The following is a 26,903-nucleotide window of genomic DNA, read 5'->3' on the forward strand; positions in this document are numbered from 1 at the left end:
ATAAAGAATTAAAGATATTTGTATACAACGAAATCTGAGATCCTACTAGCTTAAAGGTACTGCGATGCAGAGCCAGTACAATTAACGCTCAGTCATTTAAACTGAATAATTCTTTTATTGTTTATTCCATTAACAGCTTATTCACAACGTCATGATAAATTTGTATATTTTAAACGCATTTTAAATAAGTGAAGCCACGAAATAATTTGCCTCCATAGGGGCAAACCAAGAGTCTTTTGTCCTTCCTTATTAGCTTGTGATGAGCCTGAACACAGGCCCTGGTGCTTTCCACGCTTCCTCTACACCCACGTAAAGACGACGGCTCATTGCTTTCAGAGGATTTGGGTCTCGACATGTTTCATAAATAACTGCTTATTAGGCAAGTGACATTTTACAGAAACATTCACGCATACGAACACACTTACACACACACTCCGTCGTACACAGCCGCAAAGTTTTAAACAATACAGTACTTTTCTCTGTGAGCTTTTAGCGCTCCTCTGCAGGCACAGCATATACAAAATAAACATCTAAATGAACAAGGAAATACATAAATAGTTCCGTTTAAGTCGGCGTTAATAAAATTAGCATTTTGTACAAGTCCTTTTTTAATGTCTGCGTTTGAGCGTCCGGTTAGCGTCTTTCCTGCAGTTGGAGGTTCAATACGTCACAAACCGAGCATGGACGTGAGCCGCTCACCCTCGCGTCCATGCGGTAAACGGGACGGGATGAGGTCCTCTGACGGGGGCTTGGTCTGTGCAATGAGGTCAAGGCTCACACTTATCCTGTCCCGCTCTCTCAATGCATGAAGAGGCTCACAAATGATTCGGTCCCACTGTGTGCCTGCATGCAGTGTGGTCTGCAGGGTCGCCGGAGTCACTCGGGTCACCGGCCAGGGCAGGACATGGGTTTAACGCAGTGGCCCTGGTTCAACACGAGGTTAGCCGGGCAGTGGCAGCCGGCCACGCAGGGTCTGGTGCACGGGCCAATCTCGTTCCAGTTGTCACAGGTTTTGGTGCAGCCGGGGCCGCAGGTGTCGTAGACAGCGCCGTGTTTGCATTGCGTGGCTGCACAGAGATACACACGAAACGTTTCGTTGGAGCAATGATAACAACGTTAATAAACGAGTGACACAGACAAGGGTCAAAACCAGGATATGGAAACAAGAAAAGTTTGCAGAGTAAAAAGCATGACAAGACTGCAACGCTACAAAGAAACAGCAGAGTATACATAGACAAACTAATCAAGGAGTAACACTGAACAGGTGCCCACAATCAGGAAACAAACCAATGACAGGGTCAGGAGACAAGACTGAAACCAAAACATAAGCACATAGCAGAGCGGGAATCTGTGACACACCTTAATCAGGCACAGCAAAATAAATGAACTACGACGGGAACGTTTGAAGGAGTAAAAAAAAAAAAATTCACCAGGAAACCAAAGGGTATGCAAACATTTACACTAGACTGTATACATAAGTAGATAAATATTCCAACATGGTCGCTTTTATTGTGCTTATGGAAGATTTCACTTGAATGGCCCACTTTTTGTGGTATTCAGCACTTTTTAATTAGTTCCCGAGACACAATGCTAACTTTAATTCCCGCTTAATTTTAGAACTATGAATTAGTACTATTTTTTGCAATCGATCAACATATCTGAGAGAAGTGTTGATACACCTGACATCTTTGGCCTGTTACCAATGTCACTATCATCCAAAAATAAAACACTCTATGGTTTGCTAAATTGTTTACCACAGTCATTAACTGGCTTCAGGGAGAAGTTTAGCAATGCAAATGCAACCCCAGGGGGAAATTATAATTTTCTACATAATTTGTTACTTACTCATACAAGACTGTTCAGGCCTCCAGAGCACAGGCGCTCCTTCTCTCTCACACGCCCGGCTGTAGGCGATAAAGGACTCACAGTAGCAGTTCTTATGCACCGGGCACTCGCACATGTCCGTAACGCATGACCTGAACAGAGAGAATACTCGGTTAATTTAATGACATCAAGTAAATCAAACTCACTATGTACAATATTAAATAGATTCAGAATCAGACTCACATAGTGTATGAGCCTGTGCTTAAAACCGTGGAACGGTGATGTTACGTGTGATGATATGACAAACAAAGTCTCACTTTCTGTCCAATCACGTGCGCCATTCACTTCGCGTCTCGGATTGTTCGAACCCCTGGGGGCTATTCCAGAGAGCAGGTTATGCGACTTACCTGCTCTCTGCTTTGCGTGTCAGAATGTTCGAACCCCAGATCTGACTTTATGGTTGGTTTGTGCAGAGTATTGTACTTTGAAAGTGGGATAATCAATACATTACATTTAAATCATCACTAATTATTTGTTGTTGTGTTTTTTTCTTGGAGAATTTTTGCGCTTTTTGTTTTGTTTTTGGTAATTTATACACTTCGGCATTGCCGTTTCTTTGTACAAGGGCCTCCTCTGTACCATGTGAAAAAGTGTTCTCTAAGGCAGGGGAAGTAGTGTCAAAGAGGAGAAATAGACTCAGCCCTAACACTGTCAAAACGCTCTTATTTCTCAATAAAAATCATTAAAGTCTTCTTTGTCACCTTTCTGCCATTCCTACAATTACACAAGCACGATCGCTGCCAAGTCCCATAAGCACGAGACTTAATAACCAGATCTTCCCATCACACAGTGTCCTTATTCACAGTTTAGTCCCACACTTTATATGAATGGATCGTTTTGTCCACGTCCAAATGAAACAGATGGCACTGTTTTCGACATTCTCCGAGCTTTGAATCTTTTCCCAGAACAGTCAGGGGAAAGCCTCGATGCTTTATGAGGCTTCATTTCCCCATCCCTACCGTGGAACAAGAGCAGCATCTGGTGTTTTGGAGATTCATTACACCTGGATTTTCTATAATCAGTTTGAAACTGCACCCTATTGAGCATTTGTACATAAATATTTAGTTGTTGAGCACTTTACAGTTAGCTATTTAAATAAAATAAAATAAAATAAAATGTTATGAACTGAATGATGTGCTGTATGCAAGGCTGATCTTTTCATTGTAGCCTGAAAAAAAAAAAAAAAAAAAAGCAGCAGGATCCAGTAACACCAACAAGGGCTAAAGCCTGCTAAGTCCACCATCGCTTTACACTAACCAATCTTAAACTGAATCCTCACCTATTTACGCCAAACTAGAAGTAGTAATAAAATGAAATTGTAATCCTTGTCTGTGTTAATTAGGTAGTTCCTCTCTGTAACATTTACACTGAGCAGGGTTTTAGAGGGAAGAAGCTTATTAGGAATCAAAACAGTTGGTGATGATTTGAATATAGACACGGTTTTTAGGATAGTGATGCATTATTTTAGCCTGCAGTAGTGTACGTATGTATACAACAAATGCAATTTTTACTTAGTAATACAATTTAGCAGGCTTTTTTTTTTTTTTTTTATTGCATTTTCAACCTTAAATGTGCCTAAACTATAGCTTTGGTTGACGCAAAAGACAAAGACCTATCTATAAACCAGTCTTAGTAACAGAATTTAGCCTAATGCTAGTTCATATTTCAGCCTTTTTGCTATAATGCTAGTTAATGTTTTAAGCTGTTAACTATAATGCTAGTTCATATTTTAGCCTGTTTACTATAATGCTAGTTAATGTTTTAAGCTGTTAACTATAATGCTAGTTCATATTTTAGCCTGTTTACTATAATGCTAGTTAATGTTTTAAGCTGTTAACTATAATGCTAGTTCATATTTTAGCCTGTTTACTATAATGCTAGTTAATGTTTTAAGCTGTTAACTATAATGCTAGTTCATATTTTAGCCTGTTTACTATAATGCTAGTTAATGTTTTAAGCTGTTAACTATGATGCTAGTTAATGTTTAGCCTGTTTACTATAATGCTAGTTAATGTTTTAAGCTGTTAACTATAATGCTAGTTAATGTTTAGCCTGTTTACTATAATGCTAGTTAATGTTTTAAGCTGTTAACTATAATGCTAGTTCATATTTTAGCCTGTTTACTATAATGCTAGTTAATGTTTTAAGCTGTTAACTATGATGCTAGTTAATGTTTAGCCTGTTTACTATAATGCTAGTTAATGTTTTAAGCTGTTAACTATAATGCTAGTTAATGTTTTAAGCTGTTAACTATAATGCTAGTTCATATTTTAGCCTGTTTACTATAATGCTAGTTAATGTTTTAAGCTGTTAACTATAATGCTAGTTCATATTTTAGCCTGTTTACTATAATGCTAGTTAATGTTTTAAGCTGTTAACTATAATGCTAGTTCATATTTTAGCCTGTTTACTATAATGCTAGTTAATGTTTTAAGCTGTTAACTATAATGCTAGTTCATATTTTAGCCTGTTTACTATAATGCTAGTTAATGTTTTAAGCTGTTAACTATAATGCTAGTTCATATTTTAGCCTGTTTACTATAATGCTAGTTAATGTTTTAAGCTGTTAACTATAATGCTAGTTCATATTTTAGCCTGTTTACTATAATGCTAGTTAATGTTTTAAGCTGTTAACTATAATGCTAGTTAATGTTTAGCCTGTTTACTATAATGCTAGTTAATGTTTTAAGCTGTTAACTATAATGCTAGTTAATGTTTAGCCTGTTTACTATAATGCTAGTTAATGTTTTAAGCTGTTAACTATAATGCTAGTTCATATTTTAGCCTGTTTACTATAATGCTAGTTAATGTTTTAAGCTGTTAACTATAATGCTAGTTCATATTTTAGCCTGTTTACTATAATGCTAGTTAATGTTTTAAGCTGTTAACTATAATGCTAGTTAATGTTTAGCCTGTTTACTATAATGCTAGTTAATGTTTTAAGCTGTTAACTATAATGCTAGTTAATGTTTAGCCTGTTTACTATAATGCTAGTTAATGTTTTAAGCTGTTAACTATAATGCTAGTTAATGTTTAGCCTGTTTACTATAATGCTAGTTAATGTTTTAAGCTGTTAACTATAATGCTAGTTCATATTTTAGCCTGTTTACTATAATGCTAGTTAATGTTTTAAGTTGTTAACTATAATGATACATCATATTTTAGACAGTTTACTACAACACTAATGGATGTTTCGGCCTATTTTATATAAATAAGTATTAGGTAAGAGCATAGATAGATAGACAGACAGACATAGATATATACTGCATATAGGAATAGCACAACCACAGGAAAAAAAAAAAAAATCTAAGTATACGCCACAGACATATTATTTATATGGCCACATGAGTCACAAAATTAGCTGGTCCCTGCCCCATACTTGAGTGTGTAATTAAAGAAGAAAAAAAAGAAAGAAACTTTGCAGTTAGCTAACATCATGAAAAAGATCAAATTTGACAAACAGGGGTAAAAAAAAAAAAAAAAAAAAAGATAAATTTTTGTGTTAGCCAGTCACCTGTAGAAGGGGGCAAAATCGACCACAGAGTGGCACTTCTGGAACTCCCAGGATTTGAGTTTGTGGCAGGAGCGGTGGGCTCGGATCTTCACCTTGACCGAGCCAGGGCAGAGGAAAGGCGTGGGCCTGCGGGGAGGCTGCTCACACACCTCATTACCATCCACACGCCACGATTCTGCAAACTCGTCCACGTCATACTTGAACAGGCCATCACTGCCCACTGAGTCATCCCGCCTGTGACCGTTGTAGTTACCACACAGACCACAGAGTCGATTCTTCAGGTGAACAGCAGCCACCACCTCCACCAAACTGTCACCGTCCCATGTGATCTCCAGACCTGACACACACGACACAACGAACCACAGTTTTTCTTAAATTTGTTGCCATAAACAAATTGGTTATGTAATATGGAGACCAATCTTATTTAAAATGTTTGAGAAATAACTGTACGAAATTGAACTCGTTCTGAATAACCTGCTCATTTTGTTTTCCAGATTGTTTTGACTCCATTATGTCTGCACCTAACACACCTAACTACTTTCTCTTAACGACTAACACATGACCTTTCCTCACTATCAATAATCAAAACTATCCAGATGTTCTGACTTTCAGGATTTTGGAGTTATTATTTTGATTATTGAGTTATACTAGTTGAGAATAATACTCTTGTTTTGGAAATAGAGAATAATTTGTTGTATATATTGTAGAATAAAAAAAACCTGTCTTATACACAGTCTAAATACAGTATGTATATTAAATGTTACATAAACCAGTGGTTCTCAAACTTTTTCAGCGTGAGGCCTCCCTTGTGTAGGGTACATCCCGTTGTGGCCCCCTAGATTCATAAAATTTCCGCAGTTTCGTTTTTTCCCCCCAAAAGGCGCTTCTGTATTAACTTTCTCAGATAGGAGACTACCTCTATCTAAAAACTTATCCATTTTAAATAGTCTTAGGTTTTATCACTAGTATATCAACAGATGTCTCTGTTTGGTGTGTCTTAGTGTGCTGTGTATAATTGATTTCATTTATTAATAGTTCTCATTTTTATGTACATCATAGTGTAAAGGTTCACAATCCCGACTTACATACTGGTAAAATATATTTTTTTAAAAATATATACGTTCTAGAATTTCTATGCGGCCCCCCGGCACCATCTGGCGGACCCCCAGGGGGCCACGGCTCCACTTTGAGAACCACTGACATAAACACATATTTTAAAAACGTAAAAGTATTTATTGAACTTTGTCCAGAGTAACATACATTCTAAAAAAGAAAACTAATTTTCTTTAGTTTGAAAATTGTGAAAAACGTGTAGGAAAATAAGACATTTTTGAAAATGCTGATGTCTAGTGTCCAAAAATAAGCCCCTGATAGTCACATAATTCCAGCTGCACTACTAAAACAGAGGACTTGCAAATTTGACTGTTGTTGTCTGTGTTTTGATCACTGTTTCAATGTAAATAAAGTTGTAACTCCTGGTGTTGTCACTGAACTTGGAGTGTAACATCAAACTGCTTGGCATACAGTTGTGCTCATAAATTTACACACCCCTTGTTGAATCTGCAAAATGTTAATTATTGAAAACAGAAAAGAGGAATCATTAAATTTGCACTGTTGTTTTTTATTGAGTCCTGCCCTGAATAATCTATTTCACATAACATATGTTTGCATATCGTCCACAAGACGCAATAATAACTGAATTTACACAAATGAACCAGTTCAAAAGTTTACATACCACTGATTCTTAATACTGTGTGGTGTTACCTGGATGTTCAATGACTGTTTTTATGTTCTGTGAGAGTTGTGCATGAGTCCCTTGTTTGTCCTGAGCAGTTAAACTGCCCACTGTTCACTGATTTACTTGATGTAATTAAATTAAGCGAGTATTCTCTCTGTTCATGTCATGCGTTACGGACATGTGCGAGTGCCCGGTGCATAAGAACTGCTACTGTGAGTCCTTTATCGCCTACAGCCGGGCGTGTGAGAGAGAAGGAGTGCCTGTGCTCTGGAGGCCTGAACAGTCTAGTATGAGACTTTTTATGTGTTTCTGTAATATCGATTCAGTTCATATTGATTCAAATGATTCGATTTGATTCTAATGATCAGCGCATCGTCTTGGTTCTTACCTGCGATGGTGGTGAGTTTCAGCAGGTATCCGTCGAGGTCGATGTGGACGCCGGTGCTGTGGAAGGGCAGGGCGACGCGTGTGCCGTTCTGCCGCACTGTTAAGTGCTGGTGCAAGCTCACAGTCATCCCTGGCATACGCAGCTCCACTGACTTGGTCCAGGAGAACGAGCGCGTTTTCCGTGCGTCGTTCTTCACCAACACGGTGAAGCCACTCGCCGACGTGCAGTCCTTGGTCAGAACGTACTGACACGTGCCCTGGAAGTTAAAGGTGCGTCCGTCGAACGTGTTGTAATGGGGGTCGCCGAATACAGTGCACACACCTGGCTCTGAGACGGAGAGGAGGACGTGTCATCGTGATGGTGTTTGACACAAACATCAGGTTCAGGCTGACCTTATCGTTTCGTTTAATTGGATTTGCTGTTTCGTTTACTAAAAACTCAGTCCTTCGCTCTTGCCTTACATTTGCCGTTTTCATGCTATAGAAAGGCCATTATTTGAGAGGAAACATGACCGTGTTTGGTTTTAACACACAGTGGTGAATTGTGCATGGTAGATCTGGTTGCAGCGGTAGTTAATATGAGACAGACTTCAGCTGCCAGGCCTTATGATCTTATCTTAAATGGAAAAAAGTTGGATTTTTAGCTGGAGTGATGTGACTCGACTATAATTTAATATGTTGGTACTTCATGGTTGCTACAGTAAGTACCAGTACTTTATTTATGGTGCATTTTTGGTAACTTAGGTTCTTCCTAAGTATATAAACATCCATTTATCCAAACATACTGCCACAGTGTCTTAGGGTAACTACGGTTGTTATAATCTTGACCATTACATTATACCATTACGTTAACTGTTATGCTTCTTTTATGATTAGAAGTGCTAGGATCCACCACGACACCATCTTACATAAGCCTAGTTCATGTTTATATAATGTTACCTTGTTCTAAGATTATATCAAATCAAATACAAAGGTTCACTTGGTGTAGATTAAACAAATTCCAAATTCCAGCACAAATCCATTATATAATTCTCTGGCTTACTACACTGGCACTTTCTTAGAAACGGACAGAAATGAATGGTTAAGCTCTCCACTATGGAGGAATTTACAAATATTTCGTTATAGTATGTTAGCTACCATTTTTAGTCTAGACAAGGCGGCACATTGGATCTTTTACTTGGCCGGCACAGTAGGCTAGCTTATATATTTATTATTGGTCCACTCCTGTATACGGTATGTCCAAAATCATATCCAATACACTAATTAGTCTTCTGTTTTGTCAGTGTTGCCTTTTTTCTATCATGGTGGAGAATATCTGGATCACAATGCACAGCGATGTGTTAGCTTCCGTATTCCTATACCACCTCGAATAAACTCAGCGGTTTGTAGGGAATGAGGCACCATTTTGATAGTGACTTACAGTATTATTAGTAATACTATGGCAGACATACCATAGCAACCACCATTCCATGATATTGGCACCAATAAAAACGGCTTTTTGTGCGACAACAACAACAAAAAAAGATGTCCTAAGGCCAAAGACAGGATAATGGTGAAGGTAAACTTACTCACTTTCAGTGCAAACAGGACAGCAGCCAGTCCGGTTCAGTATCTTATTCTGCAATAACACACACATGCACGCAAAAAGAGAACAGTTTTATAGACATAGTCTAAATGTATAGAGTCACACAACCAGACATTGTGTCTCAGAGTCACCAGTGGAAGGGGGTAGATTGTTTTAAATACCATCTGAAGTGCACATCAAAGGTCCCATCCCCCCCTCACCCACCTTCTCCAATGCCTTCCGCCCCTCCCGCCCAAAAACACAACAACACACACGCACACATCAAGCCATACACTCAACCGGAACCCTGGTGCATTCAGAGTATACAAAGGCCTGTGGTTTGAGAGAACGTCTAAATATAGAGGGCTGTTTCTTTGCTGTCAGTCAAACAGGAGACAAAGCAGTCAAAGGCTGTTCCTGCTGTCTGGCTGTCCCCCAAATCAAGGACAGGTGTGTGCTGGGAAACGGGTGTAATGCAGAATCGGAGAAAATCAGATATCAGGTTGAGTAGCGCAATCGCCTGGGGCTAAGATAAATCACAGGCGTAGAGAGAGTAAATCACGACAGAGAGGCTGTGTATAAGTTACATCAGCACACCACACAGGAGGATATTCCCAACGCTGGTTAGTTACAGGCTGTAATTCTGCTAAGAGGCTGAAGTGATGGGTGGTGAACAGCTGGTCAGGCTTAGAGAGGTAGGAGGTAGAATTCTTATTTTGAAGAGACATTTTTCAAGACTCAATTATATATATCATGGCTGGTCATGTCTTATATCTATCAGTAGCTTGACAATGAAACTATAAGTTTTGAGTAATGCATTATATCATAATACGCCTGATGTGGGGCAAACTATTACTTACACACGTATGTAAAAATCCCGATAGCATTTTATTTAAAGTATTTCTCTACTGGATTCATGCTGCGTCTTCTATGAAGATCAAACAGAAAAGTTGTGACCCTTTTGTCTAAACTACAAAAAAAAAACCACACACACTAAAATTAAGTTTCTGTCATCTGTCCTTATGTATAATTTCTATTTTGATTGTTTGTATCTACTTTTAGTTTCTCCTCCCTCATCCACCGCGTTCATGTTCATTACAGCCATGACTGTGATTTCACACGCGCCTTCTCAATCACTGCTGATGTCGTGTTACAGATGTGTCAGCGAAGAAGGCTGAGAAAGAAATCGACCCCAGCTTCACTTCTTCATGCCATTCTGTGTATTTTTCTCATGACCATTGGTGGCGCTGTTGTGCTCGATTCTACAAAAGTTGGAATGGTGTATGTTAATGCGTATGAAATGTGTTGGTTGGCCTGTGCATGTTTTAAGTTCCTCACCGCAGGGCAGCTGGTGACCGGGACACAGTGTTTCGGTTGACACTCAATGTTCCCCTTTACACAGGTACATAATGTACAATTCACAGAAGACCAGCGGTCCCCATCCTACAGAAGGAGAGAGAGAGAGACAAAGAGAGACAGAAAGAGATTAGGAATAAAGGACTTATCCCTATTTATGTGTGTCCCACAATTAAGGATCTGTTCATCCACACATTCACCAATTCTACATGCATCCATTGACCTATCCTTCAGTCCAATCAGTTACAAATCCATCCATCCATCCATCCAATGATTTCACCACTAGTCATCCATCCTATACATATTTACATTCCATCCATAGGATCCATCAATTCAAAAATCCTCTAGTTCTACATCCATTCATCGAGTGATCAGTCCATCCATCCATCCATCCAATGATTTCACCACCAGTCAGTCATACATCCATCCATACTTAGTACATATATCTTTCAGTTTTCCATCCATCCATCTATTCATTCCACCATTTATCTGTTCATCCATTTATTCATTTACAAATCCAGCCATCTATCCATTTGTCAATTAATCTGCCCACAGATCAATCATCCTTCCATCCATCATTCCATTAATTCCATATTTACACACATGTGAGTCATCTATCCCGCTATAATCCATCTATCCCATAATTTTATCATCCATCTCATAAAGCTTCATTTATAAACCAATTCATTCATTCATAAACCCTTTAATTTGTCTACTCTTCCATTCATGCATCCACAAATACATCCATCTAACTCAGTCAATTAACTTATCCACATATCATCCATATAACCATCCACTCATATATGAAAAATCCATGAACCCATTCCATCCATATATCCTTATATAAATGAATCCATTCTTCCATCCATCTATAAATGAATCCATCCATCTTTTCATCCAGTCTGCTGAAACATCATTCTTGTCCTCACCCTGTAGATCTTGTTTTTGACCCTGCAGTATTTGATGTCCTCTGTCTTCAGGTAAGAAAGACACTCAGGGCAGCACTGGCCGCTCTGGCAGCTTCCTGCTGGAGAGCAGCGTTTCCTACACACCACTGTGGAGTCCAGACAGATGCATGTCGTACAGTTGTCTAAGCTGAAGGATGTATCATTCTCATAGACCTCACTGTGGAATAAGCAGCTGCCCAGGGATAGGTCAAACACCTTCCTCTGACCTAGACAAAGGCAAAGATGAGCACATCCTTTGTCATGCATTGGACTAACTGGTGGAAATGTACCATTAAGATGTGTGTATGCATATGAAATTCTTACCCTGGCACCTGGGACAGCACTGGCCTGGAGGGGTGTGGCTCAGATGGGATGGGCAAGACAGAACAGGACAAACCTCCCTATGGCACATCGTTCGACTTCCCTGATAACAGCATACATAAAGAGTATCTGTTCAGTGCTCCAAATACCTCAATATGTATTTGGATTTCAACCCAAAAGTGGGTGTGGCTTAATCCATTTTTTTAATTAACTCTACCACTATGCCACTGCAACCCTGACCAGGCAGTTACTACGGATGAACGAATGAACATTGTAAATGCATGTGAACATGGTCTTTCTTTTTCCTGAGAGCTTCACGTCTGACCGCTCGCACATGTCTGCATGAAAATAAAAACCTGCCGCTCATGCAAATTTATTGTCGCATCCTACAGGATCCCAGTCTCACACCTCTAGTCTTAAACAGATGCCCTGTGAGCATTTATGGCCAGCTTTCAAAAGAGAAAAAAAAAAAAAAAACCCAAGAGAATAGTGCACCTCCAATTCGAATCAGTATTTGTATTCATTTAGAACATCTTATCTGTTCATTCAGAATAATGTATTCGTATTTGACTAATGAATCGAGACTGTCATGTTAAGCAGGAACGTAATGGTGCTTAATGGTGCTTAAACTAATGCCTGCCACAAAATCATGTTACCCTGGATTATCTACCAGTCATGCACATGAGTATGAGTAATATGTATTAGCAGCTGTTGTGGAATAAAGGAGCACCATTCATCATAGACGACCTAGAGAAATGCTGTAACTTTTTTATCTGCGAGTGTTTTATCTTTGCAGTAAAGCAAACCAGGTTGTGAAGCCGTTCGTCCCTGCAGCGTACGACTTTGCACAGGAATGTTAGGACTGGAGGTGGAATGAATGACTCATCCAAGCCCATGTATAAGGTTTTAACACTGCCTTCATTAAAATGACCAAACAAAGCCATGGAGAATATAAACCAAAGTCTCTCAAGAGCCAGAAACCAACATCCAAAATAAACCGTGTTTGGAGAGCCTCCACAGGCCAGCGGTGTTAGCCATGTCCCTGTACTTCCACTAACCCAGACATACACACACAAGCTCTCTAATTGACTGGGAAGCACAGTAAAGGCCTTAATGTGTTTATCCGCAAGGTTTATTTATTGTTAAAGGGTGGTGAAACAAACCCAGTGGCTCCCTGGAGAACCAAAGACAAACCCATTAGTTGCAGATCTCAGAGCTCGGCCAGATACCTCAAGAGATGTGGAAACATGAACATGTATGCCTTTAGCTATGCTTTTCTCTAACACATTAAACCTTACCGCATTTGTAAGATACTGAAGTTCTATCTGATCTGAGAGTGAATTTGTATTAGGAACATGTGTGTTAAAAGCTATAGAGTATGCGGGGTTTGTCTAGAGATATTCAGGAATGCTGCTTTGCACCGGAGATTAGAATCATATGCGGATGTCTTTCGGGAAAATGACAATTTGCAGATATGACTGGCAGAAGTACTCACGATGCACGTGCATTTGATGCAGGGCTTGCCCTCGGGGTGAAACTCTTCTTTCTCTTTATAGAGGCGACCCTCGAAAATACAGCCTGAGCACAAGGAAGATAATAGGTCAATTCACTTCCCAAACATCACATGATCTTAAAAACAAACAAACAAAAACACAGGGTGTTTCAAACATTTTGCATCCAGGGACCTCCTTAAATGTACAATATATTTAAAAATCATAAATTTCTCCAAGCTTCTTCCAAAAATTTTATGTTGTATAATAATATTTTGTTAATATTCAATTTATTCCTGACATTTCCTGAAAAATCATGTCCAAGCCGACCTCGTGTTTGAGTTTTTGAAGTGTGCATTAAACCCATTCGATTCAAATGATCAGCTAAATAACCTAATAATAAGTTATGTAGTACACATAATAAATCTTACAATTGTGATATCCACCACTGTAACACAACACAACTGTCGTACTGTCTACAACACCTTCACTTAGATACACACTCACCTGGGCAGGAAGGGCAGCATTTCTTGGGATGGATTTTGGGGTTCTTGCAGGGAACCACACACTGCATTTCTGCCTCGGTTATTACACCTTCCTGTCCCAAACACATCATCGAGACTTTACGATCCTTATCTTTAATAATCGCATATATTAGCCTGTATACTTGTATAATTCTGAAGACATTTAAGCAGGTTGTTTGTTAAGCAGTTTGTCTCATGTACGATCATTGAGATTAAAATGAGCGTGTCCCAAATCACAGTATGTTGAAATAATGCTCCCAAAGGTACCCGGATGGTCTACTGTTTCTGGCAGATTTTCGCAGTGTGTATCCACGTACAATTTTTCAGCTAATATCTCCCACAGCTCCTGGCGTGAAAGCGGAGGAGTTTTGTAACCCTTTGCTTCGCCTGAATTCATGGACGTATTTTAGCGAGGTGTGAAATGAAGCGTGGAAAAAGAAATCAAGGGGATGATACATGAAATTATATAGCATAAATTTATAAGGAATAATGAAGGAAGAAAAGCTGAAATGCAACGAGGAGTTTGTTTACGGTGACGGTGTGCGTAACTTAGCACCAGCGTTCTCTTCCGTTACATGACGTGTTAGTATGTCCCGGTACTTGCATATTCTGTTGCTACACACTCAAAAGTATGTACTTTCTCTTCACACTTTTAGTGCATAGTATAAGTAGGCGAATTGGGGTTCAGCCATGATTTATTTAACATTTTTGAAAAGGGTCTCCAGCGTCAACACTTTGCCTTGTTGGAAAACTTCAAGTTTCAGTTTTACTTTGACTGTTACAAAGTCTTTGAGACAGACTTTCCCGTTTTCTCAGTAACAGGAAACATGACAAGCTGCATTTATATCGTCTTATTAACTTAAAGAGAGAGAAAAAAAACTTTATGAACTTTATCGACACTACCCCATTGTTGATTCTTTCCCAATAGCAGCGTTCTCTTTCATGTTTTTTGTTTTCTTTACTTAATATATTGTTAAAAGTATAACTGTATCAAGATTTCCTTCGCATGGTAAGCTTTGTAGAAAATAATCAGAGCTTCTTCTTCAATTAGAACTGTATAGACAACGAAGGATTTCATTTAAAGATTGAATTTAAAGCGACAGTGAGATTTAAGTTCTCGTTGCAGAATAATTGATCTACGCCGCATATGGCGAAGAGCGTGGTGGGAAGGCAGAGAGAGGCTAGGTGGCATGCAATTATAGCACTTCTTGCATGACCTGGAAAATGCAGTCCTTTTCCCCATAACTTGTTGAAACCTATGCCACAGCAAAGCAGTTTCAAATTGGTTTGGACCCTGAATGCTTTGCATGGAATTCTGCCCACACACTTTGCGCTCACTTGCAACATGCAACGCTTTCTTGTGGCTCAGCGAATTCAAGAAATGAGACAGAACTCTGTGAATGTGCATATGTGTGTGTGTGTGTGTGTGTGTTTGGAAAACTGGGACCCAGATGTTCAGACGGAAGATCCAAGTTCACCTGTTTACCGTCTGTAAGGAAACAAGCTATAAATCTGTCCTCAGTCACTCCCTCCTCACTTAACTAACACTCCTAGCGAAGGTCACAGTTTGGGAAGTCATTCCAGGTCAAAATCTGTTGTTTTAATATCAATACCATACAATCTTAAAGTGCTTTCTTTAAATTTCTTTTATGACTTCAGACTGGACTCATACACATCAAAGCGCAAAGTGTGTGCATACAGGATCACGTTGCTTCAGTAATGTCCTGATAAATATTTAGTGAATATGGAATGTATTAAAAAAAAAAAAAAAAAAAAAAAATTGCTGCACTGTTTTTCTTTCCTGCAACATGTTTAGTTCTTTATTCATTCAAGTCTCAGAGTAAGAACATTGATCTAGATCTTCCCTGGAAAAAGCAAACAGTGAGTGTATATATATATATATATATATATATATATATATATATATATATATATATATATATATATATATATAAAACTTCATTGTATTTAAAATTGTACATTCCAATATTACTGTTTTTAGTACATCACCGTTCCCATTGGGAACTGAACAGAAATCTGGAAACTCTCTGAGTCCTAGATTTAACCTTTATTTCTTAGAGTTTAAATACTAGTATGATGTTCGTTATGATTGCTGTATTAATTCAAGAGCTGGTCTTTTGTTTGAATGATGCACTAGTTACTATTAGTCCTTTTAATTTAGAGGTGGCCATGTTTTTTTTTTTGATTGTTTTATCAAGGGTGTTAAGGGTGTACAGTGGGTTAACGGCAGAGTGTGAAACGAGACAAAAGAGAAAAATATCCTTTTCCTAATACTACTCTGCTACTCGGATTTGTTCTGCATTAGCACAAAGATCCTTAAAGGACACGTTATGAGTCTCACCTGACACCGGCGTGTGATGCACGGCTTAGTCGGGGTCGTCCATGAATACGAGCTGTTATAGGACTTCCCTTCCAGCTGACAGCCTAAAGAATAAAAGAGAGAGAGAGAGAGAGAGAGAAACGAAATGAATTCGAACTCTGAAAAGCACACCACTGATCTCCTTGAATTCCCAGTGCTGCATAGTTTGAACAGAAAACACATTAAGTCACTACTGTGTAGACGGAAACACTGTTCCATGTGGAAATGTCTGGGGCTTTACCGTAAGCCCTCCAGAGCCTCATGTGCTCCGTGTCCCCTCGCACCCTTCGCGCCCACACCCCCCACACCCCCCCCCACCCACTCCACCGCTACCCTCGCAGTGTTACACATAAAACAAATCCAATATGGCCCCGAATGAAAGGAAACAGCGTGGAGCCGTGAGCTTTGGAGGAAACGCAGGAACAACACAAAAGATGACGACTGAGATTTTCCATTCAAAACTAACAAAACATGCCTTGACAGAAGGAAAAAAAAAAAAAAAAAAGCCCAGGCATCCTTAATAAACCCCTGACTCGTAAAAACTAAAAAGGAGAGACAGACAGAAAGAGAAGCAGATCACAAACAAAAGGCTGCACCCCTGCTGTGAAGATATGAGTTGAGTCCGGAGTGACCTCAGACATTTCTTTCTCTCTTTCTCTCGGTCACTTCTGATGCAGTGACGAGCCAAACCAGCGCTGGAACAACTCAGAGCTCGTAAAAAAAAAACAAATAACAAAAAAAAAAAAACAGAGGATTTTATTTCGGTGCCCATAAACTTGAATATACACCCAAGACTCCCATTTCTATCCAGCTGCTGAATCTGTGTGTGGAGTGAGAACATTTTGGAGAAACATATACACACACACACACACACACACACACACACACACACTTATGAAGGAACTACATCACTACCTAAAGTACTACAACGGTTAAAATCAACATACGATTCATCAAGATGTGATTCGTTCATTCAGCATGACTTCATTTGAAGTTACACACCTTTCAGAGGTCACAGTTATCAAGTAGGATTCATATCTATTTATTTACTCCTTTATATATTCATTTGGTTTACTTAAGTATTATTATACATCTTTTATATTAAATTTAGCATCAGAATTTGCATTAGACAGACCTTACGGAGAATTCACAGACATTTCGCACGTATTTTTTAAATAATAACAATGAATTTGAAAATGTTTTTGACTGAATTATGTGAGAAAATATTGACTATCGAGTGGTATAACGATGAATGAATATAAATTCCACTACATGTGAACAATGTGCAAAACATAACGTGAAGCTGATGTGACTTTTTCTAAAGGAGATGCTGACTCAATAAAGCTATTTCATGTACAGTTGAATGTAAAGTGTGTGAAATGAGTGAGAGTTTACTCACCTTTGCATCTTTCACAGCAGGCTCCGGTCTGTTTCACCACCAATGCACAGTCGTCTGCCACTAGGGGGCATTTCTCCTGCTTGCAGTCTGCTTTATTGTTCTGCAAAGAGAAAGATTTGGTGAGAAAGAGCGAGATTAGTGATGCTTACTGAATAGAATTTATAGCGTTGATGAATTTCCATGATGAACATTTGAAAAAAAGACGGAATAAATAGATAACTCTTTTTTTTTTTTCGTTCGCAGAAAGAAAAGTGTGGATAGCAGAGGTCATGGGAAACATTAGGAATATTACAGTGTGGCTTTATGGTAGTCTCACACGAGCCTGGCTTATGTCATTTCGATAAAGGATAAAAGAGAGAGCGAGGGAGATACGCGATGTGAAAGAGGGAGAAGTGAGACTGCACAGGCGAGTTTGAGAGAGTACAGTCTCCATCCTGTTTTCTTACAAACTTCACCAAGGTCAAAGGAATGCCTTGCGCCGCTAAACGCTGTCAGAGCTATCAGCTTACAGGTCGGCCGGCAACAACCCGCCCTCCATTGATTTCCTTTCATAAAGTCAGACCCTGGAGTAAGTCAATACAAGGAATTCATTAACCCATCACGTCGCCTTGGAGAGATGACAGCAGAAGATGGAGGTGGAGAACCTGAGAGTCCCACCGAGACCAGGAGTCCTTTTGACACCAACCAAAAGCCGGTCAGGCTCAAATGCCACGCTCAAACTCTCCAATTGTGTCAAAGACATAATGTTTGACTCGGGGGTTTGTACAGTGTAGTTTGCCTCTGACCCTTTTTAACATGTGTGAAAGGCTGTGACACACACACACACACACACACACACACACACAGATCTCTCAGTGCAATAACAATCAAGGAAAAGCTCTACATTTCCCAAAGCTCCCTCTAGGCCAATAGCTGTGCTCATAGATTCAAGTATTTGCTCAAATTCTCTAATCTGATTGGTCAAAAAGTGTTGGTTCATTTTTCTATAACAGCAGCTGTTTAGAGCTGCTACATGTATAAGTTACGTGATAAGAGGGTTGGCGGATCGATTCCCAGCCCAAGTGTCCATGGGTAAGACACTGAACCCCGAGTTGCTCCGGGTGGCAGGTTAGCACCTTGCATGGCAGCTCTGCTACCATTGGTGTTTGAGTGTGTGTGTGTGTGTGTGTGTGTGTGTGTGTGTCTGAATGGATGAATAAGAAACAGTGTAAAGCACTTTGTAGAACCGCTAAGGTTAAACAGTGTTATGTAAGTGCAGAGCGTTTACCTCAAGAGGAACTAAATTGTCTCACGGATGTTCCACAGCATGAAATGTAACTATAAATGGATAAGAATCATGACATGTCATTCTGTAATCAGTTTAAACTGGTAATCATTGGCAAATCGATGTGGTATAAGAGGAATAAAACACTTCGGGACATGTTGTTATAGGAAAATGATCTACTTTGCATCCAGGCATGTCATGGACTCATTCATGGATTATTTTCCTCCAACGTATTTTCCTTACTTAAAAAGTCACATTGATATAAAATTGATTCTTTTAGCCTCTTGGGATCGTATGACTTTAATTCTTCTTTGCAAACATAACCCCGAATTTTACAACGTCTCAAGTTTAACAAGTTCGACGCGGATTTTACGACCTCTTCCTGAACATTTCCCTGGTTGTAGTGTTAAGTGCGCATTATCCCGTATTTGCCCATCTGTCCTTTTTCCTCCCACTGAGTTACTACCACAGATTATACACAGCGATGTTACCCTTTATGAAACAGGTCAACGGTCAGAGGAGATTAAAAGTTTGGAGCCCGTGAAATCTCTCAGAATGAGACGTCCAGGCAGAGAGGAGGCCTGTGAAATTCTTCAGCACCCCCATGCTGCTTTTCCTGAGCCATGTACTCAATCTAATGAACAGAGCCTACATCTGAGAGTAGGATTGTCTTGCAAGGGGTTCAGTTTGTTTTTCGGAACTGGTTCATCATAAGGTGTTCGATAGCTTCTTCTTCTTCCTAGCTTTATTCCCGCGCTATGGCAGGGTCCGCATATTTGATTGATGATTGGTCCGCATATTTGATTGATGATTGGTCCGCATATTTGATTTGGCACAGGTTTTTTTTTTTAAGGTGTTCAATAACATTGCTTTTTTTTTTTTAAATGTAGTCAGATCATAGATAACGTTTGTGTCTTTCTATATATATAATGCTGCGTTCGACTAAAACTCGTAACCCAAAATTTCTGAGTAAAAATCAAAGAAAACACCCATCAACTCAGAACTCAGAGAGTCAGGAAAGGGGTCGAAATCTATACCCGGATATTTCTGTTTCGGATATTGCTTTGTGCCAATGTTTCTTTGTTAATTATTATTTTTTTACTTATTAAAAAATGATTAACAGCATCAACAGTAAACAAACGATTTTAAATGAGTCATACTGTATATACTGAATTACAACTGCAATTCCAAAAAAGTTGGGACGCTGTGTAACATGTAAATAAATGTAAAATAAAAACAGAATGATGATATTATGTACTGTAGATGACGAGATATTCACAGTCTTCGCAATTTTACGTTGAGGAACATTATTCTGAAATTGTTCCACAAATTGTAGACGCGGTTTTTCGCAGATTGCTGAACCTCTGCAGATCTTTACTTCTGAAAGACTCTGCCTCTCTGAGATGCTCTTTTTATACCCAATCCTGTTACTGACCTGCTGCCAATTAACCTCCAGCTCTTTCTTTTTAGTAACACTTACTTTTACAGCCTTTTGTTGCCCCCGTCCCAATTTTTTTGAGACGTGTTGCGGCCATGAAATTCAAAATGACCTTATTTTTCTTTTAAAGCCTGTACATTTTCTCAGTTTAAACATTTGATATGTTCTATTGTGAATAACATACGGCTTCATGAGATTTGCAGATCATTGCATTCTGTTTTTATTTACATTTATTTACATTTAACACAGCATCCCAACTTTTTTGGAATTGGGGTTGTATTACGCTTTACATCAATCTGCATACAGACATATTGTAAATACATCACACATACCGCTAACCTTAGCTCCTAAACTGCTGCTAACAAAAGATGAACATGGAATGTAGCTTAAATTCATGCTCATAAATGAGTGTCCGCCTGTTTCGTGGCTCCAGTTTAACCTTTACCCTTTCTCTGAACAACATAAAGGTTGTGACCTACACTAATCAACAGCTGCTTCCTCTAATTCCACAAACTAAGCACATTATACAGTGGGATTTCAAATTCACTGAATGCAATCGGAGCGCTGAAGGGAAATTTCCATGGGAGGAAAAAGCAATAATTAGAATTCAAGAAGTGATTTGATAAATAAATGCTTTGTTCTTAGAGCTTTGAGTTTGCCCTTATACATTTATCAAAAAAAAAAAAAAAAAAGACAGTAAAGTTGGGGAAATCATATATAAATCTGCTTCATAAACTCAGAAAAAAATGTTTAAAAAAAAAAACAACACTCCCATCTAAAATCTAATTCCCAGATAGCAAATAACTGATGTCCATGTGGGAGTCCATTCGGGGTGCTTACAGACCTCAGTGTGTTAAACTGGACCGTTTGATTAATACTGAACCAATTTCTTTATTTAAGACAGGCTGTGTATGCACGATTATATTTATGGATTAGTTCTACTGCATGAATTATTCCATTTACATAAGAAATGCGTTTTTATGGATTTTTATTACTTAAATTAGTTCAAGTAATAATATATATATATATATATAAATATATATATATATATATATATATATATAGTAAATTGTTGCCATATGGCAACAATGTGCAATGGTGGAAAGTATAGTCATATAGTATATTTAGTCAAAAATAGCACAAAATGTATGAGGTGGCACTGTTAAAGCCCCCTTTTTCCAGTTACATAGGAGAATAGTAGTTTTGTATTATTGCCTATCAAAAAAATGTAAGATAAATGAATTGTTGTCATATGGCAACACCATGCAGTAAACGGTTAAAACATTATTACTCAACATTGTTGCATTGATTTATACATCTAACTCTATTCTGTTCTGTTCTTCTGTGAATGAATTCTTTACATATAATTTAAAGATCCGTAACTTTCTAAAGGAACCTTTACTGATGAGGAAACACTTTGCATACACTCTTTAAGTGTTCCCTCAGATGGACACTTGAAGAACCTGTACTGTTCTCGATTTGGTTTCAACTTTTATTTCTAGTGTATTTTAGATGATGTCATGCACTTTCACTATTTTTTTTTTTTTTTTTGTAGATTAACAAATGTACCCCAGGAGTAAAAATAGATATTTCCCTCAAAGCAAGACATGTAAGTGGAGTTAGTGTTATCTGAGTTTCAGTCAGTGACATTGTTATGAGAGTTACAGCTTACATTATATTACATTCTGTCAGCGTCTGTGAAATTAGCTACTTTGTTTACACAAGCTCCAGCTTCAGACGACAGACGAACGAGCAGTGATCAGATGTGCCGTCATTTCCATTGCTGTGATTTTAAGTCTTAAAAAAAAAATAAAAAAAAAACACAACAACTTTGTCTTAACTACTTTTCCATCCACATATTTGGTACAGGACATCATATAAACATTTATCATTGGCTAATTGGGCCAAAATATTCTCTCCTCACCCATTCTGTAGACAGATTATGTAATGATTAACCAGCTCTGTCTGTAGTTGACTTCATGTCTGCATTAGCAATAAAGCGTTTGCTTGGTGGTGTGTAGTTATAGGAAAATAATCAATGACAGGGTGGTGTAATGGAGCCGGACACAAAAAGCTGAGTTACTCTAATCAACCCGAAGTGGATTATTTTCCTTTAAAAACCAGTTTATAGTTACTAAGACAATATAGTTATGATGCATATCATAGCTATTATTAACAATCTTTCACTCGCCAACCTCTCATTTTCTCTTGATGTGGCTAAATAAATGAATGAATAAAAAAATAAATCATACAGAGATACTGGAAAGCAAAAGGGGAAAAAAAAGTCCCAAAAGTTCTGACAGTGGAGACTCCTTCCATAGATGTTACATAAATGTCTCCTTACAGAAAAACTTCACCATGGCAACTATTGCACGTTTTTAAACCACGTTGTTGCTATAGAGACGGCGACACTAAAGGGTTCAAGGAATGTTCCTTCCTGAAAGACCGCGTTTTAAATGATCGCTGTACCAGACAGACACGAGACACGAGACACGAGACGTCAGACGGCGCGCTCACTGTGGCTCACAGAGAATGGGCCTCACAGAGAATGGGGCTCCTGTGGCGCTCTTTGAACAGCCATTAGCGGAGACTCATGAGCGATCAGCGCGAGCCGAGACACACGGATTGTTTTTGGAGCTCGCGCTTCCCCGGAGACCCGCGCGACGTGCAGCCAGGCGGCGAGATAAAAGGCAGACCGTGACCACGTCATAACGGTGAGGAGGAGAAGGAGGGGGGAGGGGTCACAGAGCGCGTGCTCATCTCTTCATTTCTATTGCACGCTTTATATGAATTATTTACAACAACAATAATAATAGGCTAACAATACTACTAATACTACTACTAATAATATAATAATAAAAAGAGGAGAAGAAGAAGAAGAAGAAGAAGAAGAAGAAGAAGAAGATTCAACTGGTGTGTTAACTTCAGTGGGAGTTAATTTGGCCTAAACGAAACATTTGGATTAAAACAAAAATAAAATAATCACGTGATCACGTGGCAAAACGGGTGCATTTCCCCAATTTATGCCCTGAAATCGGACATCTTAAACACGTGACTAATATGGTATCACCTCACGTGAAAAAAATCACATCTGAAACATGTAAGAAATAATAATAATAATAATAATAATAATAATAATAATAATAATAATAATAATAATAATAAATAAATAGATAAATAAATAAATAAATAAATAAATAATAGCCTAATAAAAATCTTGTGAAGTACTCCCACATCTTATGGAAATATAAACACGTGCACTAGGTGAGAAATGTGACAGACATGACGTGAGAAGTGTGTCAGTAAAAAGCCACGTGCGTATAGGCTATGAGTTTTCTGTAAAAGACTACTTTATTTATTTATTTATTTTAAACGCTGAAACACAACAACAATTCTATTTCAGGTCACTTCCATGAAACACGAATAGGTTTAAAAGCCATTTCATCCTGCTATCTTCAAGATCTGATCTGATCGTTCGTCCAAATTCTGATAAGCACGTGAAGGAACAAGTCTGATGCTTTAAAATAATAATAATAATAATAATAATAATAATAATAATAATAATAATAATCAGGAGAAGTAAAAACACATTTCCTCTCACCAGACAGACGCAGGAGATGCAGGGGTTGTCGGTGATGTTGGGGATGTGTAACACCTCTCCTTCGTTGTCGCAGCTCGCCTCCGTTCCTGCGCGAGAGACAGAAGAACGATGAGACGCACGCGCGCAAACACACACACACACACACACTAGAGCACATTAACACTGAATTCAACACTCCCAAACACAAGATTGTTTGACTGCTAGGACTGTCACTGGATGAACCTGGGTAATGATCCTTAACCTGATTTATTTTGTATAGGTGAATAAATTAATAAAAAAACTAGAATTCATAGCTAAATTCGTTATCATCACGTTTCTTCTTTATTTATTTACACTTTCAAGCACCATTTCGTGCAAAAATATATATTCACATCCATGCAGAAGTGCACTCAATTAGACAGAATGTTGTTGTTTTTTTTGTTTTTATTTAATATATATATATGTATGTATTTAAACTCTACAAGAAAATCATCCACTTTTTTTTTTAACTGAACAACGAGACGCATTTCTTTCTCGTGCGTTCTCCCGAGTTCCCGAGTCCCGTTAAAAAACCGAGCACTGAATGCACGCCGTTAATCACGAGCTCTTTCCACCTGCTCTGCACGCGCTTGAATCAAACTTTCCCCACATCTCTCACAGCGCTTTCCCAAGAGGACACAATGAGACAAGGGCATGGCTGCGTCCCAAACCGCACACCCGTGTAGCACTGAGCAGTGTGACAAAATAGATCGGGCTTATTGTCACACAGAAACAAACAAAAATAATAGAGTCCCAAACCGCAGAACACTGATAGAGTGCAGTAAAACAGGCTCAGAAAGAATCGTTAGGGATCAGAAATGAATCCAATTGCAACAAGGCTCCTGATCGAAGTTTTGGAGTGGTTCTACTTAACTGGTAGAACTATAATAATGTTGTAGGAGGTTCTACACATGGGACAAATCCTAGAACTTTGGGTACATTTCCTTGTACCATCAAGTGTACATTTGTAGTAGCTTTAGAGTGTATATGTATCCTCAAATTTCCAAATGGCACTCATTAATCTATCTATCTATCTATCTATCTATCTATCTATCTATCTATCCATCTATATAACCTGAGAAGGTGCATGTGGTGTTTTAATTAGCTATTTATATTATGGCACAGGATCAGTGGTCCTTAAGCTCCAATAATGCATCTCCAAGTGAAAGATAAAGGGCTACATATACTACATATACGAAAGAAGTACCCTTTATGGTACTTTAAGGAATGGTACCACAATTTCTGAGCATGCACCCTGATCGTCCAGATGAACCTTTTTGCTTTCTAAAAGCGGACAGTTAAGAGTATGCTGATTAGCACCCCACTTATTAACGCAGGTACAGCGACAAAGACCTATTAAAGGAATGAGGCGTGCACAGGAGTGCTATGGGTAGTGATTAAAAATTGAAGGACTGGAGTAAGTGATGTCAAATTATGAATTACGTCACAGACTTCCCAGAAGAAACCCGACATTGCATGCGCGCGTCCGGTAGCCTACATTCACGCGCTTCTACGCGCAACTTTAGATAATAATAATAATAATAATAATAATAATAATAATAATAATAATAACAATAATAATAATAAACACAACCAACAGGTTGATGCGGTCACGGAAACGCGCGCTCCGGTACGAGGTTATGACACGCGCGCTTTAGAGATCAGCTTACCTGTAATTATGGACGCGATTACCCGAGGAGTCTGGAATAAAACAAACAAGAAAAAGACTCTGCGCGTGACGACAAGCCGCATAGTCTCGCGCGGTGAGGATAACATCACCAGTTAGTCCAGAGTGTGTGTGGGGGTGGAAATAAAGCAACCAAATATAGGCCTATATATATATATATGTATATATATATTTTTTTTTATCCAAAACGTTAAAATCCGGTCAGAGTGTTGATCTGGATCTGGAGAAGGTTTCGGAGTCGCGCGCCGGGTTTCTTCTGCACCTCTAAAGAAAATCAAAAGCCCAAAACCAGAGCGTTTGCGCACGCGACCGTCGTCATTCTGTTTCCCGGAGCGTTTCGTAGCACCTTTGATGGCTTGGAATTTGGAAAGCTGTTCAGAAACATCCCCCGTGGATATCCTAACGACGAATAAGCGTCCGAAAGTGCGAAATCACGTCCCCGGTTCGTGCGTAATGAAGAGAAACGTTTCGAACCTGACGCGCCTCCAACGCTGCCGGCGCGCGCACTGAGCTGCACCGAACTGCACTGTGGGGATTTAATAGAAACCTCCGCGCCTCCAGTTAAACGTTCCCGCGGTGCAGGAACCTCCTCCCGAGCATGAACAGATCAGCCCCCTGCCACACACGTATATTTAAATCTCTGCACGAGCGGTTTATCATGCTCATCCTCCAAACCTTGTCTGGTGCTAGTGGTGGAGGTCTGAGCGCGCGGCTGTGTAATGAAGACTGTTACGTCTCAGCGGGGGGTGAGACGGAGATCCGCCTGTTTTCCTATCACATCTCCTCTTACCAGGTTGCAAAAGGAGCAATTCACGCGCTCGGACTGTGGGAGGGGGGATGGAGCCAATCAGATGTGCCATGCATGCATTAAACATCACACAGGAATTGATGCAAAAGATCAAAGGCTACTCTTACACTGATTCTTTTCTATTCTGCAAACGACTGCGCGTGACCGGCTGCATACAGTAGACGTTTGCAACACTCCAAAAGATCCATAGAAGCCACTGGATGACAAATAAAACCTGGCTTCAAAGAGTAATTCTAACCCAGCCCGGGTTGTTGTTGTTGTTGGTGCTGTTGTTAGGAAACAGCGTTTTCTTTCATTTTAGTGCAAAACATTCAATCTGAAACCACCAGGGACTGTTGTGAAGAAGGAAACCCTGACCACAGTAATCTGATCCTCTAGATGGCACCAAAGAGAACTTTTGCACGTGAAAGAGAGAACTGGTTCAGAGATCAAACCTTTTAATACTTCTATTCATTTCGTTTATTCGCAAACACTAGATACACACAGGGAATAATAGACGCTCGCCCGGTGTGTTCTGTGTGTTTGGTGTTGTAGGTGTGTGTGTGCATGTGTGTGTGTTAGGTCAGCCGGTCACGCTCGTGAG

At 39.1% G+C, this 26,903-nt stretch overlaps 1 protein-coding gene across 1 annotated transcript; it reads right to left on the reverse strand.

Moving 5' to 3' along the window:
• Positions 1–16: 16 nt before the first annotated feature.
• On the reverse strand, positions 17–26,261 carry bmper (BMP binding endothelial regulator). Its single transcript, XM_053651215.1, has 14 exons — positions 25,496–26,261; positions 23,808–23,893; positions 17,505–17,604; positions 16,088–16,170; positions 13,709–13,799; positions 13,207–13,289; positions 11,715–11,814; positions 11,373–11,617; positions 10,426–10,530; positions 9,096–9,141; positions 7,525–7,851; positions 5,399–5,735; positions 1,846–1,976; positions 17–1,067 (listed from the first exon to the last, which is right to left on the reverse strand). The coding sequence occupies exons 1-14, from the start codon at positions 25,599–25,601 to the stop codon at positions 886–888; spliced, it is 2,022 nt and encodes a 673-aa protein (XP_053507190.1). The 5' UTR covers positions 25,602–26,261; the 3' UTR covers positions 17–885.
• Between the last annotated feature and the right edge of the window lie 642 nt (positions 26,262–26,903).

Source organism: Ictalurus furcatus, chromosome 20, assembly GCF_023375685.1.
Source record: "Ictalurus furcatus strain D&B chromosome 20, Billie_1.0, whole genome shotgun sequence".
NCBI classification, from domain to species: domain Eukaryota; kingdom Metazoa; phylum Chordata; class Actinopteri; order Siluriformes; family Ictaluridae; genus Ictalurus; species Ictalurus furcatus.